The sequence below is a fragment of the Python bivittatus genome, unplaced genomic scaffold, assembly GCF_059951505.1.
Source record: "Python bivittatus isolate LINGU-HERP-01145 unplaced genomic scaffold, Pbiv_v1 ctg000700_np1212, whole genome shotgun sequence".
In the NCBI taxonomy this organism is placed as follows: domain Eukaryota; kingdom Metazoa; phylum Chordata; class Lepidosauria; order Squamata; family Pythonidae; genus Python; species Python bivittatus.
Genome location: NW_028277098.1, coordinates 40,556,362 through 40,581,189, shown reverse-complemented (window position 1 = coordinate 40,581,189; position 24,828 = coordinate 40,556,362). Strand labels below are relative to the sequence as shown.

The window sequence follows — 24,828 nt, the reverse complement described above, 5'->3', positions numbered from 1 at the left end:
TCCTCCAAAGTTGCTCTTCTGTTTAAAAAATTCTAAAACAAATTACAGGAACTTGATATTTCTAAATGGAGGGAGGGGAATTAAATACGTTTTCTGTCTCTTGGCAGTATAGCTTTTGCATGCCCCCTTTATACAATTATTGGGATTTAATATGAATCTTAAATTATTGACAGCAAATAGAAGTTAGATGCAGCAATCTTGGTGAGTAGTATTAAGTAGAAGCTTCTTCTCTGGTGGAATTAGCACTGGTGGAATTAGCACAGGAAAGAAGGATTAAACCAATCCTGATCTTGTTTGGGCTTCTAACAGCTGCTATCAATAATTTAAGATTCACATTATCTCCCAGTGACATTGACTGTTTTGTGTGGTATGGTCTTGAGTTACTTAATAACTCTCAATAGTTGGGTTAGTTTTGGCAGCTCAGTAGAATGAAAAAAAACTGCATGCAAAAGATCAAATTCCTCCCTCCTTAATTCAATTTATGTTTAATTTCCATACATCTTTATTGGTTGCTGTCAGTATATTTTATTACAGCCACTAGTAAAGATCCTAGTGAAAGTAAACTAACAGCTTTGTAATGATGTCTATCATGCATTCTCCATTTAATATGAAAAGTAGACAATCATTTCCTTAGTACAATGTGTGTATCATATTTATACTTGATTTTTCAGACCTAGACGTACTGTTTGAATAGCTAATATACTTCCACCAGAAAACATTTTAAGTCAATTGCGGGAAGCCCTCCACTCCTCTAGATGTTGCTGAACTATTCCTTACATTTATCACCTGCCTTTCCTCCATCTCAAGAGTCTATAGGTTGCTCTCTTCCACTTCACCCCACACCCATCACCTGGGCTGTAATTCTGAACATGGCTTTTATGTTCTCTTGGAAGAGCATCACACCTGTGGTCAGAAACTGTGTAGCTGGCGGGCACAGGGAAGGGGTCAAGCTGAGCAGGAGGAGCTGAACTTCCACTTCTGCTTGTGCTCCTTCTCTGTGCCTGCTACCTGTAAGCTGGATTATTTCTGAAAACGGGTTTAACACGCTTTCAGAAGAGCACTGTACTTGTGTTCAGAAATAACAGGCATCAGACCCAGGAGGAGCTGTGAGGAGCACCTGGTCCCTCCCATTTCAGTGTGCATGTTTCTCTCTAATGCCCATCATTGGATAGCAGGACAACTTTTCATGTGGCTAAACCTGCCGTTTTTTGTTTGTTTTTTTCAATTTCAGTTTTAAGGTTTTTAAAAAATATTTTATTAGTGAAATATAACAACCAAAAACATATCAGTGCTAATATAACAGAAAGGAATATACAAACTAGTAATTAAATGAGTGACATCTGAAGAAACTGAAAATATATCCATAAAGTGTTAATATGGAACTAGCTCGATAGACCATCTAATGGTCCTTGTACTCAGTTTTAATATAATATGTTATTTCAGTACAATGATATTTATATAATAGATTCTTAATATTCTATTATTTAGGTGCCTTAGAGAATTGAATATAGATAAGAGGAAAAAAAAGTGGATATTCTATCAATATTAATTATAGTTTTGGATGTTAATGTTAGAAGTTTTTTTATTATTTGACTTTTTCTTCAAAATTAAATATAACTTTGGAAATAAATAAAAAAAATGAAGGAACAGCATACATCAAGGTATTTATTTCATAATAAAGATTTCACGCTTAAGCTAAATTACTTGATATTAAAGTCTCCATTGTGCTATTACTTGATGTATATCTCTGTGTGTGTTTCTCTCTGTGTGTGTGTGTGTGTGTGTGTGTGTGTTTTTATATATATATATATATATATATATATATATATATAGTGTGTGGGGGGGGGGCACACACGCATATGTATATATGAGCCAGTTTGGTGTAGTGGTTAAGGCACCAGGCTAGAAACCAGGAGACCATGAGTTCTAGTCCTGCCTGAGGCACAAAGCCAGCTGGGGGACCTTGGGCCAGCCACTCTCTCTCAGCCCTAGGAAGCAGGTAATGGCAAAATACTTCTGAAAAACCCTTGCCAAGAAAACTGCAGGGACTTGTGCAGGCAGTTGCCAGGAGTCAACACGGACTCAAAGGCACATACATACATACATACATACATTGTACCAGATGTTTTAACCACCCGCCTAACTTTGCCCCATCCCGTTACGGAGAGTGATTTAGAGTTGCTTTCCTCCAGTAGGTAATGCTTGATAGAAGGTGAAATGAAGCCATGAGAACCCACCAACCCCTTTCCTTAACTTGGCCCACCATTTATTTCTTTATTTAATTCAATTTGCATAGCCGTCGCCATCTCAAACAAGGGACTCTGGTATGGACAGGAGCATCGGCTGGCCTCCTAACTCTGCCAGAACAGAGATTGCCGGCAGAAGTCCTGTCAGGTGCTTCTCCGCTGGCTCAAAGGCTGAAGGACAGCGCTTTATCTCAGCGGCGAGGAAGAGATCACAAACACCGCTGGTCCCCCCACTTGTGTTTCCAGGTATAAGCCTAGGTAGTGCTTGATTTGCAATCCGCCAGGTTTCTATCAGGTGGTGCGAGCGAGGAGGAGCGTCCGGACGACAGCAGAAGAAACGGCGGAGGCATGGCCAGGACAGCCCACAAGGCGGCGACTAAGCCTGATAGGACCGTCGTGGGAGGAGCACGGAAGAGCTTCATCTCGTCCACTCGTATCTGGATCTCAGCAGGATCAAGCGCTTTCGCATCAACCCTGCAGGGGGCGCCGTAGCAATTCCCTGTGGTGTCCCTCCCCCCTCCTTCCCCATTCGTACCGCCTGCGCTGCAAATCTCCCCCGGAGCCGCCTCCTGGATTGACTCCAAGGACGCTGGAATCAGCCCAATAAGCCTCGCCGGCCTGGTTTTCGTAGCTCCTAATTGGTCGGCTCCCGCGTCAAACACCCGCACGAATCCTCAGGGACAAGCCCAATGAGGGGGGTGGGGTGGTTAATGTTAAGGTGACACCAGCCGCGGCTGACACGTAACCTGCGCATTGTTCTGAGCGTAGGTCTGGTTGGTGCATTGTGCGTTGCGCAGGAGAGCCTGGCGGCGGCGCTGCTGTTGCTGCTGCTGCTGCTGCTGCCGCCACCACCGTCGTCGAGTGCGGGGAGGCCGCTGTCATGGAAGGGAAACCTGCCGACCAGCTGCTGTGCGACAGCCTCACCCTCTGGGTAAGTGGCGAGCGGTGGGGCGGGAAGGGGGGCAGCCCCCGCCCCCTACTCTAATTGGAGCAGGAGCCCCATCACCCCCGTCCGCCTCACAGTCCCGCGCCGCGCCCTCCTTGCCGCCTCGAGCCGGTCCCGCGCGCTCTTCGGACTGGCCTTCGCTAGACGACCCAAGGTCGGGGCGGGTGGAGGAGGCGCACTTGTCCACGGCGCCTGGTGAAGGGACGTGCCCTGGAGCGGAGCTGAAATCCAATATGGAGAGCTGGGGGATTGACCCTGCGGTCCTCTTCTCCCTCCTCGCTTCTCTTGCTCTTTGCACATCCTCAGTGCCCGTTCTGGGTTCAGGGGGTCATTATCCATTCTGCCCAACAAGCCGTAGTTTGGCTCCCCACAACCGCCTCTGACACCTGCATGTTAACTCTGCCATGATCTTTATTCTGCATAAATTGCACGGATTCATTGGGTGCACCGTATGCGTGTTGTTATGCATCGTGTCTGTATAAACCTCATCACTCCCTTTGGTGTGTCTCAAAAAGTTCAACAAAATGTTTCGCAGTGTGATACCCTGTTGGCGACTCTCCAGTGTATCCTGGTTGGGGGGTTGGGGAGGGGGCTTTTGCCCCTGAACCTTAAATGGACCTCTGAGCCAGAGTGCGTATACAGGTTTCTCCTGCTGCCATTCAAAAGTCATTATGGAGTGAATCTTGTTTTCTTTCCATACCGGATTTTCTAGGAAGCAGTGATAGGAAATCATGGAAATATTGTAAATGGAAGTTAATGTTAAAGATGAATCCTGCCCCCCATCACATTTAGAAACAGGTGCTTGTTAACGGGGTGGAGAAATCTAATGGATATAATAGCTGATATAGGCTTCACATTATCCTTTCACTTCTGTCAAAACCAGGTTTAGCTTGTGTGAAAATGTTATCTTTTAAAGATGTCAAAGCTTTTTAATATATTTCAGATGGAAAACTTTGAGTAGGCTTTTCAGTTTTTATTTGGTTTGGTTTTTGAAAATGACTTTATAAGCATTTCATTAGCTGTTGTGGGAAATGGGATATAGACTGGATAACATACAGCTTCAGTCTGATTCAGCAGAAAAGTGAATTGTGGATCTGGGTTGATGCCACAGGAATGCATGCATTCTGTTTAGGTTAAGTTGAATTTTACTGTGCAGGATCTAAAAGTAATGACACTGAAAATATGCATGTTGAGTACTGTGGCCGGCATTTCTGAGCATGTATGTAGAGGATGAGGCTGTCTGCTGTTTCCAGAAGCAGGTTCTATCTTGCTCTGGAATTAGAAACTTCTTTAACTTTCATTGCAAGGTATTTGGTAGTTTTTTTCCTCTTACAAGTTATAAAATTGCTGGTTAAAAAAATAAAATGAAATTTGAAAAGGTACTGCAAAGAAATAAACATGACATGACAGGTTTATATGCAATTAATGTCCCCTTATCCTCTCATCTCCTTAATGTGCTGTTCAGAGAAATCAAGCAAGTTGTTATCCATCTTCCTTATTAAATGGTATTTGCGCAGTACAGAAATCTCATTTACAATATTGTGATATTTAAAACAAATATTATTCAAATAATCTAATTCTAATAAATAATAAACAATCTGTGTAACTCAGTCCTAAATATTTCCACATGCATTCCATTGAGTTCTGATTCATTTATTATTCAGTACTGTGGTCAAACAGCCTAATATATCTGGCTTTTTAAAAAAATAAATTTACTGGTGGTGTTTGGGTAAATATGCCATTATTGCCCTTTCACTCTTTTATTTTGGTAGAAAGGTTTTAATTGAATTACAATATGCTCACTAGAATCCTGATTAAAGGTGTATTTTTACTGATTGTAAATGATTGTATGTGATTAGAAAGAAGTTATGTTTGGTTTATTATTTGTTTCAGAAATGCTGCATGTTATAAACAGTTGGCAGGTGGATAGTTTAAGATAGACATCAGTGATGGGGCTATTCTGGGATGACACTAATTGTAGCTGTTAAGGGTAATTTTAGGTGAACTTTGGGGCAGAGTAGTAATACTCTTTTTTTTCATGGAAGTGTTCTCATATTGCTAGGGATAAAAAGTAATTTACAACTTAGTAAGTAAAAGCTACTATTTTAATTATTTATTTTTTATTACCATGCCATAGAGTCAGGATACTATCAAAAATAAGTAACTGTGACTTTAGTTTGCAGCTTTGCTGATTAAAATCATTCCATATAAGAGTTTTTAACTTCTATCATACAAATTACAAATCTACAAAACTGGTGACTGCAGCAAAGTCATTGTTTGACATAGAGAGAAAAAAGTAAATTATTGCTTTTATTAAATTTCTAGGCCGCCATACACCAAACAACTCTGAGCATTTTCACAAAGTTCACCAATATGGAAAGCATTGGGCTAAAATAATCTGTTATTTACTTGAGCATGAAACATTTTAGGGTTTTTAATATGTTGACAAAATACATATCTACTAGTTCAGGGAAAAGGTTTTTATATTGAAATTTTGATTAGAATTTTTAAAAATAAAAATACATGTATTTTTTAAAAATCCAACTGTTGAAATGGTGATTCAGGGTACAGGGATGACCTTCAAATTGCAAGTATTTTATCTCCCAACAGCCACTTCACTTCTACAAAAGAAGAGCTGTGGGTGGACTGTCCATTTATTTATACAAAAAACAAACAAAAACCCCTTTAATGGGATGAGTGTTTTGCTTTTTATCTGCTTAATATTAGAATGCTGGAATGTTGTTTCCTCATATCTGGGGTAGCATCAAACTGGCTTCTTTACTTGCTTTTTTTTTACAACATAGTATGAAAATCCTTTTGCATATAAATATATGAAACAAAAGAAGCATTTGAACTGTATGTTTCACTCACATTTAGATCTTTTTGATCTAAATCCAAAAACCATTTAGCGGAGCTTTGTTCATTTTTTGTTTTTAGATGACAGTTGGAAACTAAGTCCAATTGTCATGTTCATGGACTACCACTGACTTCGTTGACTATAATTATAAATGGACTTTGAACTTAAGAATAGGCAGTGTTTGTTGGAGGGCAGTATTCTAAAAGAAGGAAGCATGAGTCACTCAGGTGTGCAGATGGTGGTTTTGTAGTCCATAAAGAGAATCTAGGACTTCCTATTCTGCAGTAGAGTAATAAATAAAAATGACTGGTACTTCAAAACCTGTAGCCTAATGAAGCAGAAAAATACTTTCAAGGTTAAACAAAATAAATAAATAAAAACAAAACCAGGTTCTCCCTCAGCCAATCACCTCCTAAAATTCTTGGCTGCCAGGCAGTTAGACAATCAGTGAAGTTTTTACACAGAACACTGTTCATTTCTGCTGATGTTCCATGGCACAGACTTTGAAAAACATTGTTTTAGCCATTCCCAAATCATCCAAAATAGTTCACAACTAGGTTTTTTTTTAAAAAAAATCTTTCTCTGTATTGTACCAGAGAGTTTTTGGGCTGTAGGCTAAAGGAAAACAAGCACCAGGCCAATTAGAGGTCTGGAAGGGTGGAGGGAGGGGGTAGAAAAACTGATTTTGTTAATATTTTTGTCACTTTGCATTCCTTCATCCTGATAGATATTTTGGCAGCAGGTGGAAGTGCACATTCATAACATTTGGTCTTTCCACCATCTCTGTAAATCTTAATACTTGCTTGTAATATTTAGGTTCCCCTCAGATATACATACAGTGGGGCAAAAAAGTATTTAGTCAGCCACCAATTGTGCAAGTTCTCCCACTTAAAAAGATGAGAGAGGCCTGTAATTTTCATCATAGATATACCTCAATTATGAGAGACAAAATGGGGGGGAAATCCAGAAAATCACATTTCTGATTTTTAAAGAATTTATTTGCAAATCATGGTGGAAAATAAGTATTTGGTCAATATCAAAAGTTCATCTCAATACTTTGTTATATATCCTTTGTTGGCAATGACAGAGGTCAAACGTTTTCTGTAAGTCTTCACAAGGTTTTCACACACTGTTGCTGGTATTTTGGCCCATTCCTCCATGCAGATCTCCTCTAGAGCAGTGATGTTTTGGGGCTGTCGCTGGGCAACACAGACTTTCAACTCCCTCCAAAGGTTTTCCATGGGGTTGAGATCTGGAGACTGGCTAGGCCACTCCAGAACCTTGAAATGCTTCTTACGAAGCCACTCCTTCGTTGCCCGGGCGGTGTGTTTGGGATCATTGTCATGCTGAAAGACCCAGCCACGTTTCATCTTCAATGCCCTTGCTGATGGAAAGAGGCGTTCACTCAAAATCTCACGATACATGGCCCCATTCATTCTTTCCTTTACACAGATCAGTCGTCCTGGTCCCTTTGCAGAAAAACAGCCCCAAAGCATGATGTTTCCACCCCCATGCTTCACAGTAGGTATGGTGTTCTTTGGATGCAACTAAGCATTCTCTCTCCTCCAAACACAACGAGTTGAGTTTAGACCAAAACATTCTACTTTGGTTTCTTCTGACCATATGACATTCTCCCAATCCTCTTCTGGATCATCCAAATGCTCTCTAGCAAACTTCAGATGGGCCCGGACATGTACTGGCCTAAGCAGGGGGACACATCTGGCACTGCAGGATTTGAGTCCCTGGCGGTGTAGTGTGTTACTGATGGTAGCCTTTGTTACTTTGGTCCCAGCTCTCTGCAGGTCATTCACTAGGTACCCCCGTGTGGTTCTGGGATTTTTGCTCACTGTTCTTGTGATCATTTTGACCCCACAGGGTGAGATCTTGCGTGGAGCCCCAGATCGAGGGAGATTATCAGTGGTCTTGTATGTCTTCCATTTTCTAATTATTGCTCCCACAGTTGATTTCTTCACACCAAGCTGCTTGCCTATTGCAGATTCAGTCTTCCCAGCCTGGTGCAGGTCTACAATTTTGTTTCCGGTGTCCTTCAACAGCTCTTTGGTCTTGGCCATAATGGAGTTTGGAGTGTGACTGTTTGAGGTTGTGGACAGGTGTCTTTTATACTGATAACAAGGTCAAACAGGTGCCATTACTACAGGTAACGAGTGGAGGACAGAGGAGCCTCTTAAAGAAGTAGTTACAGGTCTGTGAGAGCCAGACATCTTGCTTGTTTGTAGGTGACCAAATACTTATTTTCCACCATGATTTGCAAATAAATTCTTTAAAAATCAGACAATGTGATTTTCTGGATTTTTTCCCCCATTTTGTCTCTCATAGTTGAGGTATACCTATGATGAAAATTACAGGCCTCTCTCATCTTTTTAAGTGGGAGAACTTGCACAATTGGTGGCTGACTAAATACTTTTTTGCCCCACTGTAATTACTTTTGTGGGCGGGGTATCTCAATTTTATAAAACTTAATACTATTTACAGCAAAATAGTGCCCCCTCTTCTGCAGTTATAAACATTTATTTATTTTATTAGGTTTATATTTTCTGCTGCTGTCCACAAAGTGTAGGTAGTTAACAATTTTGTGGCAATCATTGAAACAGTAACATTACAATAAAAATATAATAAGATGCCCATAATATAAAATTAAAAGTTATAAAATCAATTAACCATAATAATAACAAACTAGTGGTGTTATTTTATATTTCATAAGTTCTCCAAAACAAATCTTTTTTTAAAAACTTTACGAAAAACTAATAACATGGGGACCCAGCCTGATTAAGTTCTATAATGCAGATGCCACTGCTAAGAAGCAGTAATTACTTACTCTTAATATTTTTTCATGTTACTGGCACCCATTTTCCTCCAGAGTTTACAACTTTTATCTCTTTGCCAAAGCACACATTTATACTGTATTTTGTTATATTTAAACTTGATATGATATACTGTTTTTAAATACGTAGTTTTAATCAGAAAGTAGGCTTAGAATAAGGACCAAGGGCATCTTTCACTAAGAACAGATGAGATTGTAAGAATATAGGGATGCTGGGAAAATTAAAATACCCAGCAGAAATGTGTCAACCACTGCTGGATTAGAAATCTTAAGGTTTCCTTGTCTCTTAAGGATCTCTTAAGAGTTCATGGTCAGATTTCATAGCAAGAGTTCATTTAACAAATTAGCTACCCTTTATCTGATAATATATATTCCATCATTTGATTTATTAAATTGAAACATATTGATGGACTGTTGGAATTCTATTAAAATTGAAAACAGACCACTAAGAATTAAGCTAGTTCTAGTGCAGATAACATGAAAATAACCAGATAACCAGACAGAAACGAACGATTCAGCTGAATGACCTTTTCTTAAAGAGTTACTATTTTGCAATCCCATAAACTTAGTAGAACTGAGTTGTAATGTAATCAGCTGACTAAATAAATAAATAAATCTGAGTAAACTACATCATAGGAGTAAATACACTTTTATTCTATCAGCATATAAGATAAATACTTGCTCAAGTTGACTTGACAGCAACTATTTCTTGGCGAAAGTGGTTTCCCATTGCCTGCATCCAGGAGGTTGTTTTGACTTCTCATCTGCCTACAGCCCTGGGATTTCCTGGTTTTCTGCCATTAAGGACTAACCAGTTCCCTACTCAGATATTTTTGAGATCAGTGAAGGTGAAATAAGCACTGCTACCTAAGCATATTATAGCATATGCAAGATTGTAGTCAATAGGTTCCTTCTGATGCTGTGCACTGGAACAATCAGGGTACATCCTAAGTATTCAGATACTGCCCATGGCATGATGGTAATGTGTTAGTCATTAATGCAGTACAGAGGATTCTCTTTAAGAAAGTGGGGTGGAGAATAAAAGTATGACCAGAATCTAAAGGTGTTTCCATTAACAGAAACGAATTTTCTTGACATAGTAGAAGAGGGAGGATTGTTATTCCCTCTGTTGTCCCTTAGGCAACTGCAAAATCTACTCCTTAGGATCTACAGATTCCTCAAGCAATCCTCAAGAAACACAGGGGAAGGGCAGCAGGGGAAGTGAAAGGATGAAATCCTGTTGTAGGACATTGGATTCCACCTAATACTTCTAGATATTCAATAATAGAAAAATTACTCAATTCTGACAAAAAATTTCACTTGGCAGATGTATAGCCTTTCATTCCAGCTTAATCAAAATTCTGTATTATCTGATTTGGAGCACAATATTTAATTACATGAATAATGTGACATTTCTGATCTTTATGCCTTATCTGTCACTCTGTTAAATCAAACACATTTAACATCTATAAAATCTATGGTCTCAAGACTGCCTAAGAAGCTATTAAAATTTTAAGGAATTCTTGTTCATAAGGCTAGTCAAAGTCTAAAAGTTATTAGCATCAATACCCTCCCTTTGAATATATCTGTACAGATGAAAAATTTGCTCTGAGTAGTGTTCAGATGGATTGAGATTATTGATTAGCTCAAGCAAAGATTTATTCTACATACATAATTTGCAAATCCACCCCTCAGCTAGCCTGCTTCACACCCACATACACCAGGCTATTTTTATACATATAAGGGTGAAAGTTTTTTGTTTGTTTGTTATCCTAATCACATTGTGACCTGTTTCCTCTAGTTGCAGACATTTAATATTGCTGAATCCTGTAGAGAAGTTCAGGACTTAACAAATGGTGTAGCCATGGCACACGTTCTTCATGAAATGTAAGTTATTTATTATATACTTATTATTGAACTTGTACACCACCTGACTCCCAATGACTCTGGGTGATCATCATGATGATCAAAACAAAGACATTACAATAAAATGAATTACAAAGAAGAAGAAAAAAAGATAAAAGATGACAAGAATGACAGAGCAGATAGAATGAAGTAAGGGGTCTCACTGTCCCTCACCAAAGGCCTGTGTGAAGAGCCAGGTCTTCTCAGCTCTTCTAAACAACAGCAAAGTCAGGGCCATCTGGACTTTGGGGGGCACCTCATTCCAGAGGGCAGGCACTGCTATAGAGAAGATATGCTTCTTCCCAATAGATGACATTGTTTAATTGAAGGAACCAGAGTGTACCAATGCTGCCAGATTGAATCAGCCAGACGGATACTGTGGGAGACAGGCAGTTCCTCAAGTAACCATGCCATATGCCAGATAGAGCTTTATAGGTAACGTACAGCACCTTGAATTGCACCTAGAAGCAAACTGGCAACTAGTGCACCTTGTGAAGCAGAGGTGTTACATAGGGATACTGAGGCATGCCTGCCACTGTTTATGCCGCTGTTTTCTGGACCAGTTGAAGCTTCCAACTGGTCTTCAGGGGCAGCCCCATGTAGGCAGTATTGCAGTAGTCAAGCCACAAGGTGACCAGGGAGTGACTGTCTGAAGGCCCCCCCAATCTAGAAAATATTTAAAACATGTATTGATTTTTTTCCTTATGTAACTTTCTCTAGTTTGGGGGATGTTGTTTTTAAAATAGTAATTATTGATCAAAATTAAATTACATTGTAATTTAAGTTATACAAAATATAATTTTCATATATTTCATGTTGTAATTGAATATATGATACATAAAACCCCTGCTGGATTAGGAATCTTAAGGTTTCCTTATCTCTTAAGGATCTCTTAAGAGTTCATGGTCAGATTTTATAGTAAGAGTTTATTTAGCAAATTAGCTACCCTTTAACTGATAAGATATATTCCATAATTTGATTTATTAAATTGAAACATACTGATGGACCATTGGAATTCTGTTAAAAATGAAAATGGACCACTAAGAATTAAGCTAGTTCTAGTGCAGATAACTTGAAAATAACCAGATATCCAGACAGAAACAAATGATTCAACTGAATAACTTTTTCTTAAAGAATTACTGTGTTTGCAATCCCATAAAGTTAGCAGAGCTGAGTTGTAATATAGCCAGCTGGCTAAATAAATAATAAATAAATCTGGGTAAACTACATGATAGGATTTTGGCCTTGTAAAAATAAGAGCAGATAAAATAACAATCCTTTAAATACATACAATTCAATGTATCTTACTGATCACTAATATATTTGTTACATTAGTTTCATATGTACTGTCTTAAAAACCTTCACAAAATTAGTTTGAAAGGCTATATTCATTAAAAAAAACATTCAGATTTCAATAAGGAGCTCTGAATGGGTCATTACCGTGTCTTTCAGGTAATGTTATTCACTAAGAGTAGAAGTCCTCAAACTGGGTTGTGACTTCTTGGAGGTTGCAAACAACTGTGAGGGAGGTCACAACATTTTTAAAGCTGATCAGGCTTGTGCAGGCATCCCAGAAAGACTATTTAAATTGATTCCCTCTTTGCCTGGGCAAGCCTGGAATGGGCTTCTGCAGGCCAAACAGGGAGCTAAGCCTTGAGCAAAACATGAGAGATAGCTAGAACTGAGCCCTCTGCCAATCACAGCATTATTACTTATTTAGTTTTATTCATGGGGGATGCACAGATTAATTTAACCATTTTAAGGACTTGTGTGTTGCAAAGTTTGAGAACTGAATCGGTAATACTTCCTTTGTTTTAAAGAATGAAGTCAGTTGAATGAAAAGTGACTTCTGAGAGACTGTTTATTATTTAAAAGAATTATTAAACTAAGCTTGAAAATACCATACATTACCACATTGCTCTTTGTGACAGCAAATATAGAGACAGTGACAATTATAGAAATCGGGCCACAGTAGGAGACCGGGAAGATGGAGAAGATAAGAGCGTGCTCAGAACATTTGCAGAAGTACAAAGCTGCATTTTAAAATATACACAAAAACTCCTGAAGGCTATACAGGTAGTCCTCACTTAATGACCTTTCATTTAATGATGGTTCAAAGTTACGACAGCCTTCGGAAAAGTGCATTACGACCTGTACTTGCACTTACGACTGTCACAAACCGTCGCACCATCCCCTGCAGTCACGTGATTGCGATTTGCGACCTTTTTTTACAACGGTCATTAGGTGAATCACCATGATTAAGCAAATCGCGTGGTCGGTAAGTGAATTCCAGCAAAAAAAATCCATTGGGGAAGCTGGATTCACTTAGCAACTGTATGATTTGCTTAATGACCGTGTGATTCGCGTAACAACTGCAGTGATTCGCTTAACAGCTGTCATAAAAATGGTCGTAAAATCAGGTCTGGTCACATGGTGACTCGGTTAATGACCGCCCTGCTAAATGACCAATTTTCTGGTCACTATTGTGGTCGTTGAGGACTAATTGTAATCCTGTCCAATAAAAGCTGAACATAGTCATTAAATTTACGAACAGATTTAATATCTGTTGGGAAAGAAAAATAAAAATAGAGGGGAAGGGGGAGATAAAAGTGAATTGGCTTCCTAGAGACCCTAAGTTTTATAGTATCCTGGAGGAGGGCATGGCTGATTAGCTAGACTCCCAAGCAGAAACATATCTTTCCTGCTGTGAAGAAAGATATGGAGATTCCACTTGCAATTAAATTAACAATGCAAGTTGGAAGGCAAGATACTTCTTTAGTACTCTTTAGGGGTTCTGGTTACTTCATAGCTGTTCTGTTTTCTTACTTTATAACATGGGTGCAGAGCAATTTTTAGAGTAGAGAGCCGAATGTGCTTTCTCACTGTTCCATTTTCAGAAGCATCCCTTAAACCACAGAGCGCTGTGTCGCTAGATACAGTCCAATATGCTTTGCCACATAAGACCTCTTTGTTTACTTATTATTGCAACAAAAATAAGGTTGAACCTGAGTGGTAAAATTCAGGGTTTTTTTCCCCAATATTTAATAAGTTGAGACTGATTTTATTTCAGTGATCCTGCCTGGTTTGACAAAGCTTGGCTAAGCCGTATTAAAGAAGACGTTGGTGACAGCTGGAGAATAAAGGTAATAGAATATCTTATCAATATATATTTACATAGGTTATAATGCTAAAGTTAAAAGTACAAATAAACTTAGTTTAGATTATTTGAGATTACTTGCTTATGATTCAGAGGCTACCTAGACCAAATATGCTGCATGTATCTTTCTACTTAAGACTTATTTATATCCTTGGGAAAGATCCCAGATTGGTTTGGAGATTATATGAACAGTAATCATAAAAGTTCCAGATTGTGCATGTTTTTTTTTTTTTCCTACAGATAAGGTTTCCTGATTATTTTGAGGCTATGGGTTCAAGTAATAACAGTGACATCTGTTGATAGGTGGCATTTGAAAACCCTGGACTTGATCATTACAATAATTTAGCATCTCCCCCCTTACTCCTCAGTAAGGGGGGAGGAACAGGAGATACTCAGATCATTTCAAGCATACATTTTTTAAGATGTTATTTTTGGAGTACTTCCTCAGCAGATAGCAGCACCTGGATTGATGTAATCTGTGCTTGGAAACTAAGCAGGGTCAGTGTTTGTTTGTACTTGCATGGAGGACTCAAGGAATAAGAGCGGTGTAGGCTAGACTGTCTGGAAGAAGACCGTGGCAAATCACTTCTATTCTGTTGCCAAGAAAACTGCATGGATTTGTCCACGATCTAACTAAGAGTTATATTCTTAAGATTTTTACCTTTACTTTTGGATTATTTTTGCACCATACAATAAACACTTAGAAGAAACGTAAATTGCCTTAGATTATATTACCATGGAAAGTGATGCAGGAGCTCTGCTGATGGGGATTAGCAATACTAGTATCTAGAGGTATGCAAAGCTTTAGAAAGGAACACAATATAAAGGAACACATAATAAGCATCTCTTTTCTGATCATTAGAGCAACTATTTGGCTTTTTGAGGCTCTCACAGCTGCTTTCAGAAGTTGCTTCTAGCTTTCTCCACATGCAAGTGCATGCATAGCTATTTTGCTTCACTTTTTTCCTGAATTCTGTTTTATGGACAAATTTTAGTACATGAATTTACATTTTTATTATAAATATGTTGAAGCATCTGATAATAACAATTATAAACAGCACATAAAGTCCTTTTACTAAACAGTAGCAGAAGTTTCTTTGTAGTGAGAAAGCCTGAGTATTGTATGTCAATTAATTCACCCCGTCCAGAGGGCCAACTCCTAACTGACATTGGGCAGATATCCTATTTGAAGGGTGTCATAGGATAGCCTTTCTTAACATTATTTTTCCAATACAGTTTTGCTTCCCAGATGTCTCCTGAAAGGCAAGCTTAAGAGAGGAATAAAGAGATGGAAAAATTACTGCATAAATGAGAGAAAGAATTATCTAGTTTGAAAGTTTGAACAAAATACAAAGCAATTTCATATTTTTCCTAATAAATTAGATGAGGTCTTCCATTCTAAAGCAAACAAAAAAGTTTACAGCTGGGCATCTGCTTGCTCTATGAAAGCATTGTGTTACATTTTGGTCTTTATTCTATCCCCTCTGCTTGGATTGATCCATCTATAAACCTAAGTTTTTCTTTCAGCAGAGACTGATTTTGTTGGAATGATGATATTTTAAGTGGTATACTGCAGTGTGCAACTAAGCTGATTATATTTGTAGGAGTTAAATTTGTTGAATAAAGGCTGCATTTCAGAATGTTAATTATAACTTTCAAATATATGAAAATAGATAGACAGTGTATTCTCACTCAGTTGTTATTTTAAATATTTTAGGCTAGCAATTTGAAGAAGGTTCTTCAAGGAATTATGGATTATTATCATGAGGTATGAAAAAACCACAACAATCAGTAAAATATGCAATATCTTTGCTATAATCTCAGTTATAAGTCTCAGCTTGTAGAATGCCTATTAATTACATGTCTAGAATACATGTAAAACCTATTTGGATGAGCTTAACTTTTGTGTTCTATTACTAACATTTTATTCTGTGAGGACTTTATAAACAAATGTATTTATTTGGAAGGGAAAAGATTTTTTAGAAAGTATTTCTGTTTTCCTACCTGCTCTCACTTTAGGTTGTATGCTGTAATGATCAGTATTCATTTTTTTAAAAAGTTTAGTTGCAGTACTGATTACTAATACATTTCAGTAAATATTGTAACATTCATGTGAGGTATGAATGAAGAAATGCCCTCTGCTATAAAAAACCTAAGACTAACTTTACTCTTCTTCCAAAGTATTCTAACTCAATTTGTGTCTTCAGGGCTGTGTACTGTAGTGGGTAAGATGCTGGAATAGGACCAGGGAGTCTGTTTCAGATATTCAAGTTCATTGGGTGACTTTGAGCAAGTCATACTCTCCTGGACCAATCTATCTGACAGGATAGTTGTTGTGGAGAAAAACTGCATGTGATGTGAGCTTCTGGAGGAAAGCTGGAATATAAATCTAATTAGACAACCCATGACCCATTGGGTCATCATTTCAGAGACATTTTCTTACTTAAACAGAGAAACAGAATGATTGTGGGCGGGCAAAAAAGCAGTGAGAATGGGAACAACTTCTGACTTCCTGCCAGCTTCACTGTTGACTTTCCTTGTGAGAAGCTGGCAGGGAGTGTTGGAAATCTTCCTTCCTCCCTCCCTCCCTCCCTCCCTCCCTCCCATGCACCCTCCCGCAATCGAGTTTAGACTTCCTGCCAGCTTCCTTATTGACTTGTGGGAAGCTGTCAGGGAGCACTGGAAAGGAGGGTCATGTGATCGCAGTTGACTGTGGCAGCATGGTGACAGCACTGAAGCAGCAACAACTATCTCCAATTTCAATCCCATGGGAGTAATGGCTCCTGGATTTTGGACCCATTCTGTAAGTTAGCCCATTTGAGGTACCTTGCTTCAAAAATTGTTGCCCTATGACACAGTTTCGCCCAATTGAAGGTTACAATCAGACATGAGAATTTTAGTAGTATATAGATAACAGCAACAACAACAACAAAACCCCCACATTTCATTATGAAATTATAACTCTGGGTTTCCTTTCTTTTTAATTCTACAGTTTTTGACTCAGCAAATTTCAGAAGATCTTCTTCCTGATTTAAACCAAATCTCTGAACATTCTAATCCGGTAGAACTTGGCCGTTTATTGCAGCTGATTTTAGGCTGTGCAGTCAACTGTGAAAAGAAACAAGGTAAATGTTCTCCTCTGAATGAACAGCTCAATTTGTCAGATTTGTGTATCAGTGAAACTGAAGTATTAACGCCTTCATTTCTGTGTGCAGTGAAGTAAAAATTAGTAATATTTACTTATCTACTTACCTTCACTTTTCAAGCATGTTTTTGAAATACGTGGACCAAAATAAGCTTTTAATGTACAAATTCTGGTTAATGTTTTTAGATGCATTGTCACCTAATTGCCGCCCAAGCAAGAACAAGCCAGACAAGGAAAACAAAACAAAACCCTAAGAGAAGTATTAGTACTTCATTCAAGTGATCGGTGGTTTATAGTTGAAGTACCTGGAAAGAGGACTTCCCTGCACATTTGTGGTTATAGCCATGTTGTCCAGACTTGTCCACTGCAATCCAACATGTATTTTTGGAAAGTGAATTCCTTTTGAAAATTAACTAAGCATGTTTAGAATCGCACAGCTAACATTGGCTGTGTTGACAAGTCATACCAGTGTATGGTTTAGTGTAACTTGTGTGAGCTGCAGTGCACCTCTGGTTTATGCGCCTCCTCTCCAATCAGGGAGCTGGACTATATCCAATTGGCAGTTACTGTCCCATCAGCAGATGGATACTGTTGGCTGCAATACAAAGTATGTTGCTTAAGATTTTTAAGCTGTCATAGTACTCCTTTCATCATTGGAACTGCAGAAAGTAGGATAGGTAAGCATTCAGCTACAGGAAGGATTGCAAAAATGAACTGCAGACAAGGCTCTCCATTTATGTGTAAAGTATCCTGGACCCTTCCATGTTGTGTGGGATATATAATTTAAAAACAACTTTTGCTTTGTAGAACATATACAAGTTATAATGACACTAGAGGAGTCTGTTCAGCACGTTGTCATGGCCGCTATTCAAGAGGTAAGAAAAGAGAGTTAACAGAAAAATTGGGATTGATTCCTTTTTCCAAAAATAGGCTGGAATTATCTAGCATTGCAGTAGGGACAAGGCAATTAATATTACTTATGCAAATATTTCTAGTTATCTTTCACACACACACACACACATACAGACACATATACTCTGTGTGTGTATAAAAATACATTTCATGTGGTTAATTTAAGTTATGTAATGTTAATTAATCAATTTGGCAATGGAAAGGCATAAGTGACAAAAGAATGTGAAGTGTGTATTGAACATGGACTATTTCATATATTTTAAGGAAAATAATACACATCAGCTAGTCTCTTTAATGCTATCTCTTACTAGTCTCTTTTAGACCATAGATAATTACGTATTTTGCCATAATTTTTTATTGTTACAGTTAATGAGCAAAGAGATTGTGGGCTTTGTTGCAAGTGATTTATCTGGTGATTTGGAGCAACAGGTAACTGATACGCAATCTTTTCAGCTTTTAGTATTTTTTTACTGTAATTTTTGATGAATTTCTAGTTAATGAATTTATCATTGTATGTACTCAGTCATTTCTGGATTGGTACAGAGCCTCATAGGACACATGATTACTGGAAGAAATATTCTGTTCTGTAATTAAAATCACCTAGCTCTTTTCAGATTTGTCACAGTCCATTATGTTTGATGGCTGAGCAGAGAGAGAAAGAGAAAGAGAAAGAGAGAGCAATTGCATTTATTAAGGGAATAGGTAGATTTTAAGTTAACATCTTCATAGGAGGCTGTGGTGACTGCCAGTCAAAGCATGGCAGTACCTCGTCCCAGTTTATATTTCAGAGGGAGGGGGAACGAGGAGAGAGGGACTTGGCAGTAGGGGTGGAAGGTAGGTCTGAAAGAGGCTGGGAGTCCTAAACCTTCACCTGGCAGGGAGACAGGTTTAAAAATATGTTTAGTGCCCCTGTAGACAAGTATTTGAGTGAATATAGATACATTATAGAAACTAGTGATTTATGTATTTTATGAACCATTTACATGTTTATATAAACATTATTTTACTTTGTTTAACTGCTAACCAAGTGTGCTGTCCTATATGTTTCCTGTTCTACCTAGTCACATTCCCCTAGAGACATAAAGAAATAAGAGAGAAAAAGAAACACATTTTAAAACCAGAACAGGGTTTAGTGGTGGCAACAAGCGAAGTAGATTCTGCAGAGATAATAATATTTTGGTTAATTTTAAAGAACAAGAAGATAATAAGAAAGGGGCTCCCAGAACCAGGAAGGTATATGACAGAGACAGGTTTGATTACTGTTCTTGGAAGGTATGGTCATTACCAACTTGCCTTCTATTTACCCATAATTCTTTGTTTTTCCTAAATACCTGTTAGTACTTTTCACACTAGTGGGGACTACTGGATATAAGGTCAAGAAATCTGTTTTGCTAAATGTCTGAAAATGATCATCTCAACATTTTTAAAGCTGAAAAGAGCACTGGAAGAACTTAATGAAGTACTAGCAGAAAAAGAAGAACTGAAACAAAGATGTCAAGAACTAGATCTGCAGGTAACCACATTTTCCCAAGTACATTTGGTGAAGAAAATTTAATTGATTAATATTTACCTTAAGTGGCTACAATCAGATTTCCTTCAAAAGCATTTTCTACTGTGCCGTGATTAAATGCTGTAATGTTTTGTTTTTCTATAGTTTATTAGTTGTGCTATTCCCCATGTTATGACATTGTTAGTTCTTAAGGCCTTTTTCTGTGACAGTAACTTCTAATACATAATTAGAACTATTTAGAAATATTCTTATCTTAATTCTATATATCAGTAATTTGTCAGTGGTTGGCCAGCTTTTGAGAGCCTTCTCACACAATCCAGTCACTCATAGATGTGTCCCTATTTGTTATTAGATGAAACCTCTATCAATTTTTGTAATCACCTTTAGTACAATTGCAGTTTTATTGGGCATAATATTATCAATAATCTACATGTTTTGACCTCTACTTGGTAAGGGGCAAAGATGCTCAAACCCGTGCTTTTCTAGAATGGTACATGGGTCAGATATTTGGATAATTGGTAGGTAGTAGTGCTTTTTCAGATATGACTCTACAGTTACAGAACCCTCTGCTCCATTCTGTTGATTTAGAAAGTGATGATATCTAATAACCAGGCATGCCCAAATGTGCCTTTCACTGTTGTTTTGGATGTGCTTTATTGCAGATTTTAGAAATTATATTTTGTAGCTTTTTTCGTTTATGGGTTTATGATACAATGTTTGGAGTATTTGAAGTAAACCCTTTAAAAATGTTTAATATATAAATCTGTTGTAAGCTATAGATACTTGTCCCTGACACTGGTTATTAATATAAATTAGTATAATGATCCTGAATCTGCATTGATATCTATATTTGACTGCAGTTAAATTTTTACAGCTTAGGAAATCTGAAAGATCATTTGATAAATATAATGCAATAATTTAATGCCACTGTGCTATACTGAATATGAGTGTTTATTTGAAAGTCAAAATATACTTCTTGCTTAATCTAATTGTTAATAAATTCACTTATAAGGTCTCAGTGTCCCATGATATTTTAGAAGAATTTAAGAAAGGTAGGTTTATTTTTATTTCAGGAAGACATAACCCAAAGAGCAAATTGCATTTTATGTATCAGTGAACTAACATCTGATATGGTGTGATGTTTTGATATATTACAATTAACACAGTGGCTTTCACTAGAAAGATACTTAAGGGGCTGTTTTGTTAATATGAGGATCCTTCTTTGATTGTTAATATACTTACTGTTATGCTCCTACTTTCTAGCTTGTGATATTTTCAGAAATATTTGCAAAATGCATGTATCTTTTTATCCACCAATACATATATGATGCTGTCTAAATTATACTTAATGCTACTAGTATTTGGCTCTTGGAATTGCTTTTTACCCAACTATTCACTACTAAGTGTTATTATTACCCAGTTCTGTGGTGCTTTTGTGTCTTCAGTTTATAAACTGACCAGTATTTTTCTACTTGCTAATGATGCTTCCCTTTTTAATCCTTTTTCTGTTTCTACAGTAATGTGGAAATTTTATCTAAGTGGATTTTGATCTGATTCAGCAAGGCAATTCTTGTGTTCTTATGTTAGGTGAAGAAAAATGTGTCTTGCTGGATCATTCCAGAGTCCACTTAGCTCAGTTCTTAATTAATTTAAGACTACGTTGACGTTCTTCCCTTATTTGCCACTGCATATAATAGGCAGGAACACTTTTCCATGTTGGTTCTCCTTTGTTACTGTGGCTGGTAACCTTGATTATATAAGTCCTAAGATGTTGCTGATATAGAATGGAAGAGCTGGAAATTGAGGACAAATGTGCAGTCGATGGTTCTGTATGTGGATTCCCAAAGAGAAGAGCAAGAAACTGAGACAAATAGATGGAGGTGTAGGTGGAAATATGTATACTGAAATAACAAGAATTGGACATGATTTTATTTAATTTTATACTATACATTAATGCATTCATTTTTGTGCTTAGCTGTTAATCTGTGTGCATGTATTGTTGTTTATTTTTCTAATGTTTGGTTTTATAACTTTTAATGGTATTTATGTTTTTTAGTGTGTTGTAAGCCGCCCAGAGTCCCCCATTGTGGGGAGATGGGCAGGGACAAATTAAATAAATAAATAAATAAATAAATAAATAAATGTATGCATACTCACACACACCCCCCACACACAAATTCTACATTTAATTTATGAAGCAGATCATTTGACTGGGGGTTAGTCACTTCTTTTTCTGAGATAAAATCACCTGTGCCAACATTTGAATAATTACACACTGTTAACTATCTTGATGAGTTTAACCCTGAAGCGGATTCTGCATCTTTAGGTGGCTGCCCTTCAAGAGGAAAAATGCAGTTTAATGTCTGAAAATGAGATAATGAATGACCGATTGGATCAATTAGATGGTTCATTTGATGATACAAATACAGCAGTTACAAAAAAGTATTTTCATGCACAGTTACAAATAGAACAGCTACAAGAAGAAAATTTCAGGTATGAATTAATCTAATCCAGTCATTATCTCTGTAACATCTTGAGTTGTTTACTGAAACAAAATAGAAAACATTTCTGAAGTAACACTTGATGCAGAATGCTACAGGCTGGCTATTATAAACCAGCAGTATTGTATAACTCCATTTTTTTATTCTGACTATGTTATGTATTTCTGAGGTTTTTATTGTTTTTGCGGTGCTAGTTATGGTATATTAGGCCTGGAGCTGTTAAAGGCCAGTATTCTCATGATATGCCTTCTCTTATATTGACCTGCCTACTTATGCATATTTCCTGAAGAGGCCCTGCCCAGTTGTCTGTACCCCATAGAGATTCATATTATTTTATTTACTGGTTGCACATATTGTATAGGTGCAGTTCCCAGAGAGGTGATTATAAAGCTATTGTAGTCCACCCCAGGTGTTGGAATAGAGATATGAACATGTCTAAAACAGTGGGATTGTTCATACTGGCCCATTTATTTGGGCATCCTTTTAGCTCACACCATCTCTCCATGACCCACTTAACAAGCAGAGACCACACGATCTGCTTGAACTGAATTTATTGATCTGCGCAGGGATGGAGTGCAAGATTCTGCCTGCTGAGAGAGTGGTGAGACAAAGCTTATATATTGGACTTATCTACAGAAAAGAAGGACAGTATGACCTCTAGTGACATAGCCCGCTCAAACCCATATCTGTAGCAACCTAGCATTTTTAGCTTTTGATTTATTTAGTCAGCAAGTTTGAGTAACCGTCAGCGATCAACAAGGGGTCAGCTTCCTCTTCTCTGGTACATAGGCCCTGAGTTTGCAATTTCAGCCCCTTAGTAAGCTATTTGTATTTTATTCTCAAATATTAGACTAAGCATTGAAGCCTTTCTGAAGCCATTTTTGTTAGGCCAGATTATTTTATTCATTATTTTCTCCTTTACCTCTACCAGACCTCATTGAACAGGAGATCAGACGTTATAGTCAGTTTTTTTTATTTTTGTTTCTACTGTAGTATAATACGTGAATGCTGCTTTTAATTATTGTAATCTTTTGTTTTGATTCTTTGTTGGCTTTATTCTGTCTTAATGGCATTATGTATATAATTTTGTATATGTTATGATAAACATACTGTATATTCTTCAGATTTATTTATTTATTTATGAAACTTACATGATCACCTATTTTATGTGCCATAACTCTGGGCAGTTCACAGAAGCAGTGATAAGAACATACAAACAATAAAAACTAACATCCCCCCACAACTCTGGGTGCCCTAAAATGACAATCCTCATACATTTTTTAAAACAACACAAACATTGGGCTCCAACCTCACCCTGTCCCAATGACTGGGGGAAAAGTCAGCTTTTTAAGGCCTTTCGGAAAGCTAGAAGGGTGGGAGCCTGCCGGATCTCAGGTGGAGCATGTTCCACTGCGTAGGGGCTGCGGCTGAAAAGGCACATGTACTAAATTTGTATCATGGTGCCAATTTTGTTTTTGCTTTATTTTTTATAAAGGTTGTAATGTAACTCAGTGCTCTGGAATTCTGATTTTTAATAACGCAGAAATACTGTTTAGTGCCTTTCTCTTTGTTAGTAATAATATGAAGTAGAAACTGATTAACTATAAAATAATAGTTTAAAGTTGCAATTTTAAGATTGAATGATCCTTCTGTATACTTCATTTGCCTCTAATATGAGAGATTACCCAAATTTCTATGCTAAAATGTTTCCATATATTTTTATGAATGGTACTATAAATTAGTGCAAATGTTTCATACTAAGGACATCGATAGTAAACCCTTTCCAATAATTGTATCATTTCTGCAAAGACTTGAAACTACAAAAGATGATTATCGTGTTCATTGTGAAGAGCTTGAGAAACAACTGATTGAGCTGCAACATCGAAATGATGAACTGACGTCTCTGGCAGAAGAGTCCCGGGCTCTGAAGGATGAAATTGATGTTCTTAGGTATAGAGAATGAATCCAGTTTCCATTATGTTAATATCTCTTCAATATGCTATTATACTATCATCTTAGGGTTTCTGAAGAATGCACCAAACTACCCCAACTGCTGCCCTTCCCTCACATCACCTAATATATTATATATTTTTTCCCTTTACAGGAAACCCTGTTTTTAACAATCTAATTGAGAGGATGGGGTGTCTTATTATTCACAAATGCTATAGTACATAAGCACAGCAGTTTATGACATTTGTACGATGATGTCAATGCCCAAATGGCACAGGTTTTGTCATTTGCTTGAATTCACATCATTGGTGCAATGATGTCTTAACAGAAGTGGCATAAATTGCAGCAGAAATTGGGTCTAGTGCATTTGTAGTATGGACGTCCTCAGAATGGAAGATTCACTGTATTACCAATCTCAAAGCCTTCCAGATATCCTCATCTGTAAATCTCAGGATACACTGTTACTAGGGGCATAGTGGATGTGAATTCTAAGGGTGGATGTGAATTCTAAGGGTGGCAGATGAATACATTTGGAAGGCATCAAGTGGTGAAGTATGGAAGAGCTTTAATTATGACATAATGCAGTGAATTAAGACTGTACCTCCTTTTTTGCAACATTCAGAACCCCCAAAATTGTGCCATTGAAATTTGGCAACAAACTTAAATTCTGGCTGCTTTTGTTTTTGTTTATTTACCTGCTGTTTGGGTTTTTTCCTAAATAATAGAGTAAGTAAAATAAGTGGTTCTGCCTCCAACACTTAAAGTTCCTATTTTATATTCTTGATCTAATTCATTCTCTTGTAGATTCCTACATGTGATATTTAAAATTGTTCTAGAGTAACTATTTAATGTCTTCA

General features: G+C 37.5%; 1 protein-coding gene across 2 annotated transcripts in view; it reads left to right on the top strand.

The window, feature by feature from the left end:
- The first annotated feature begins 1,858 nt into the window (after positions 1–1,858).
- The window catches only part of HOOK1 (hook microtubule tethering protein 1), a 41,066-nt gene continuing 18,096 nt past the window's right edge, over positions 1,859–24,828 (top strand). Inside the window, exons 1-10 of one of the 2 annotated variants that reach the window (XM_088154566.1) lie at positions 1,859–3,177; positions 10,693–10,778; positions 13,867–13,939; positions 15,671–15,721; positions 16,946–17,078; positions 17,906–17,973; positions 18,377–18,439; positions 19,440–19,523; positions 21,847–22,013; positions 23,831–23,971. In XM_088154566.1, the coding sequence (XP_088010692.1) occupies positions 3,127–3,177; positions 10,693–10,778; positions 13,867–13,939; positions 15,671–15,721; positions 16,946–17,078; positions 17,906–17,973; positions 18,377–18,439; positions 19,440–19,523; positions 21,847–22,013; positions 23,831–23,971 (917 nt within the window). In that variant the 5' untranslated portion in view covers positions 1,859–3,126. The remainder of the gene's footprint in view (positions 3,178–10,692; positions 10,779–13,866; positions 13,940–15,670; positions 15,722–16,945; positions 17,079–17,905; positions 17,974–18,376; positions 18,440–19,439; positions 19,524–21,846; positions 22,014–23,830; positions 23,972–24,828) is intronic. The other variant, XM_025172878.2, reaches the window with a different exon arrangement.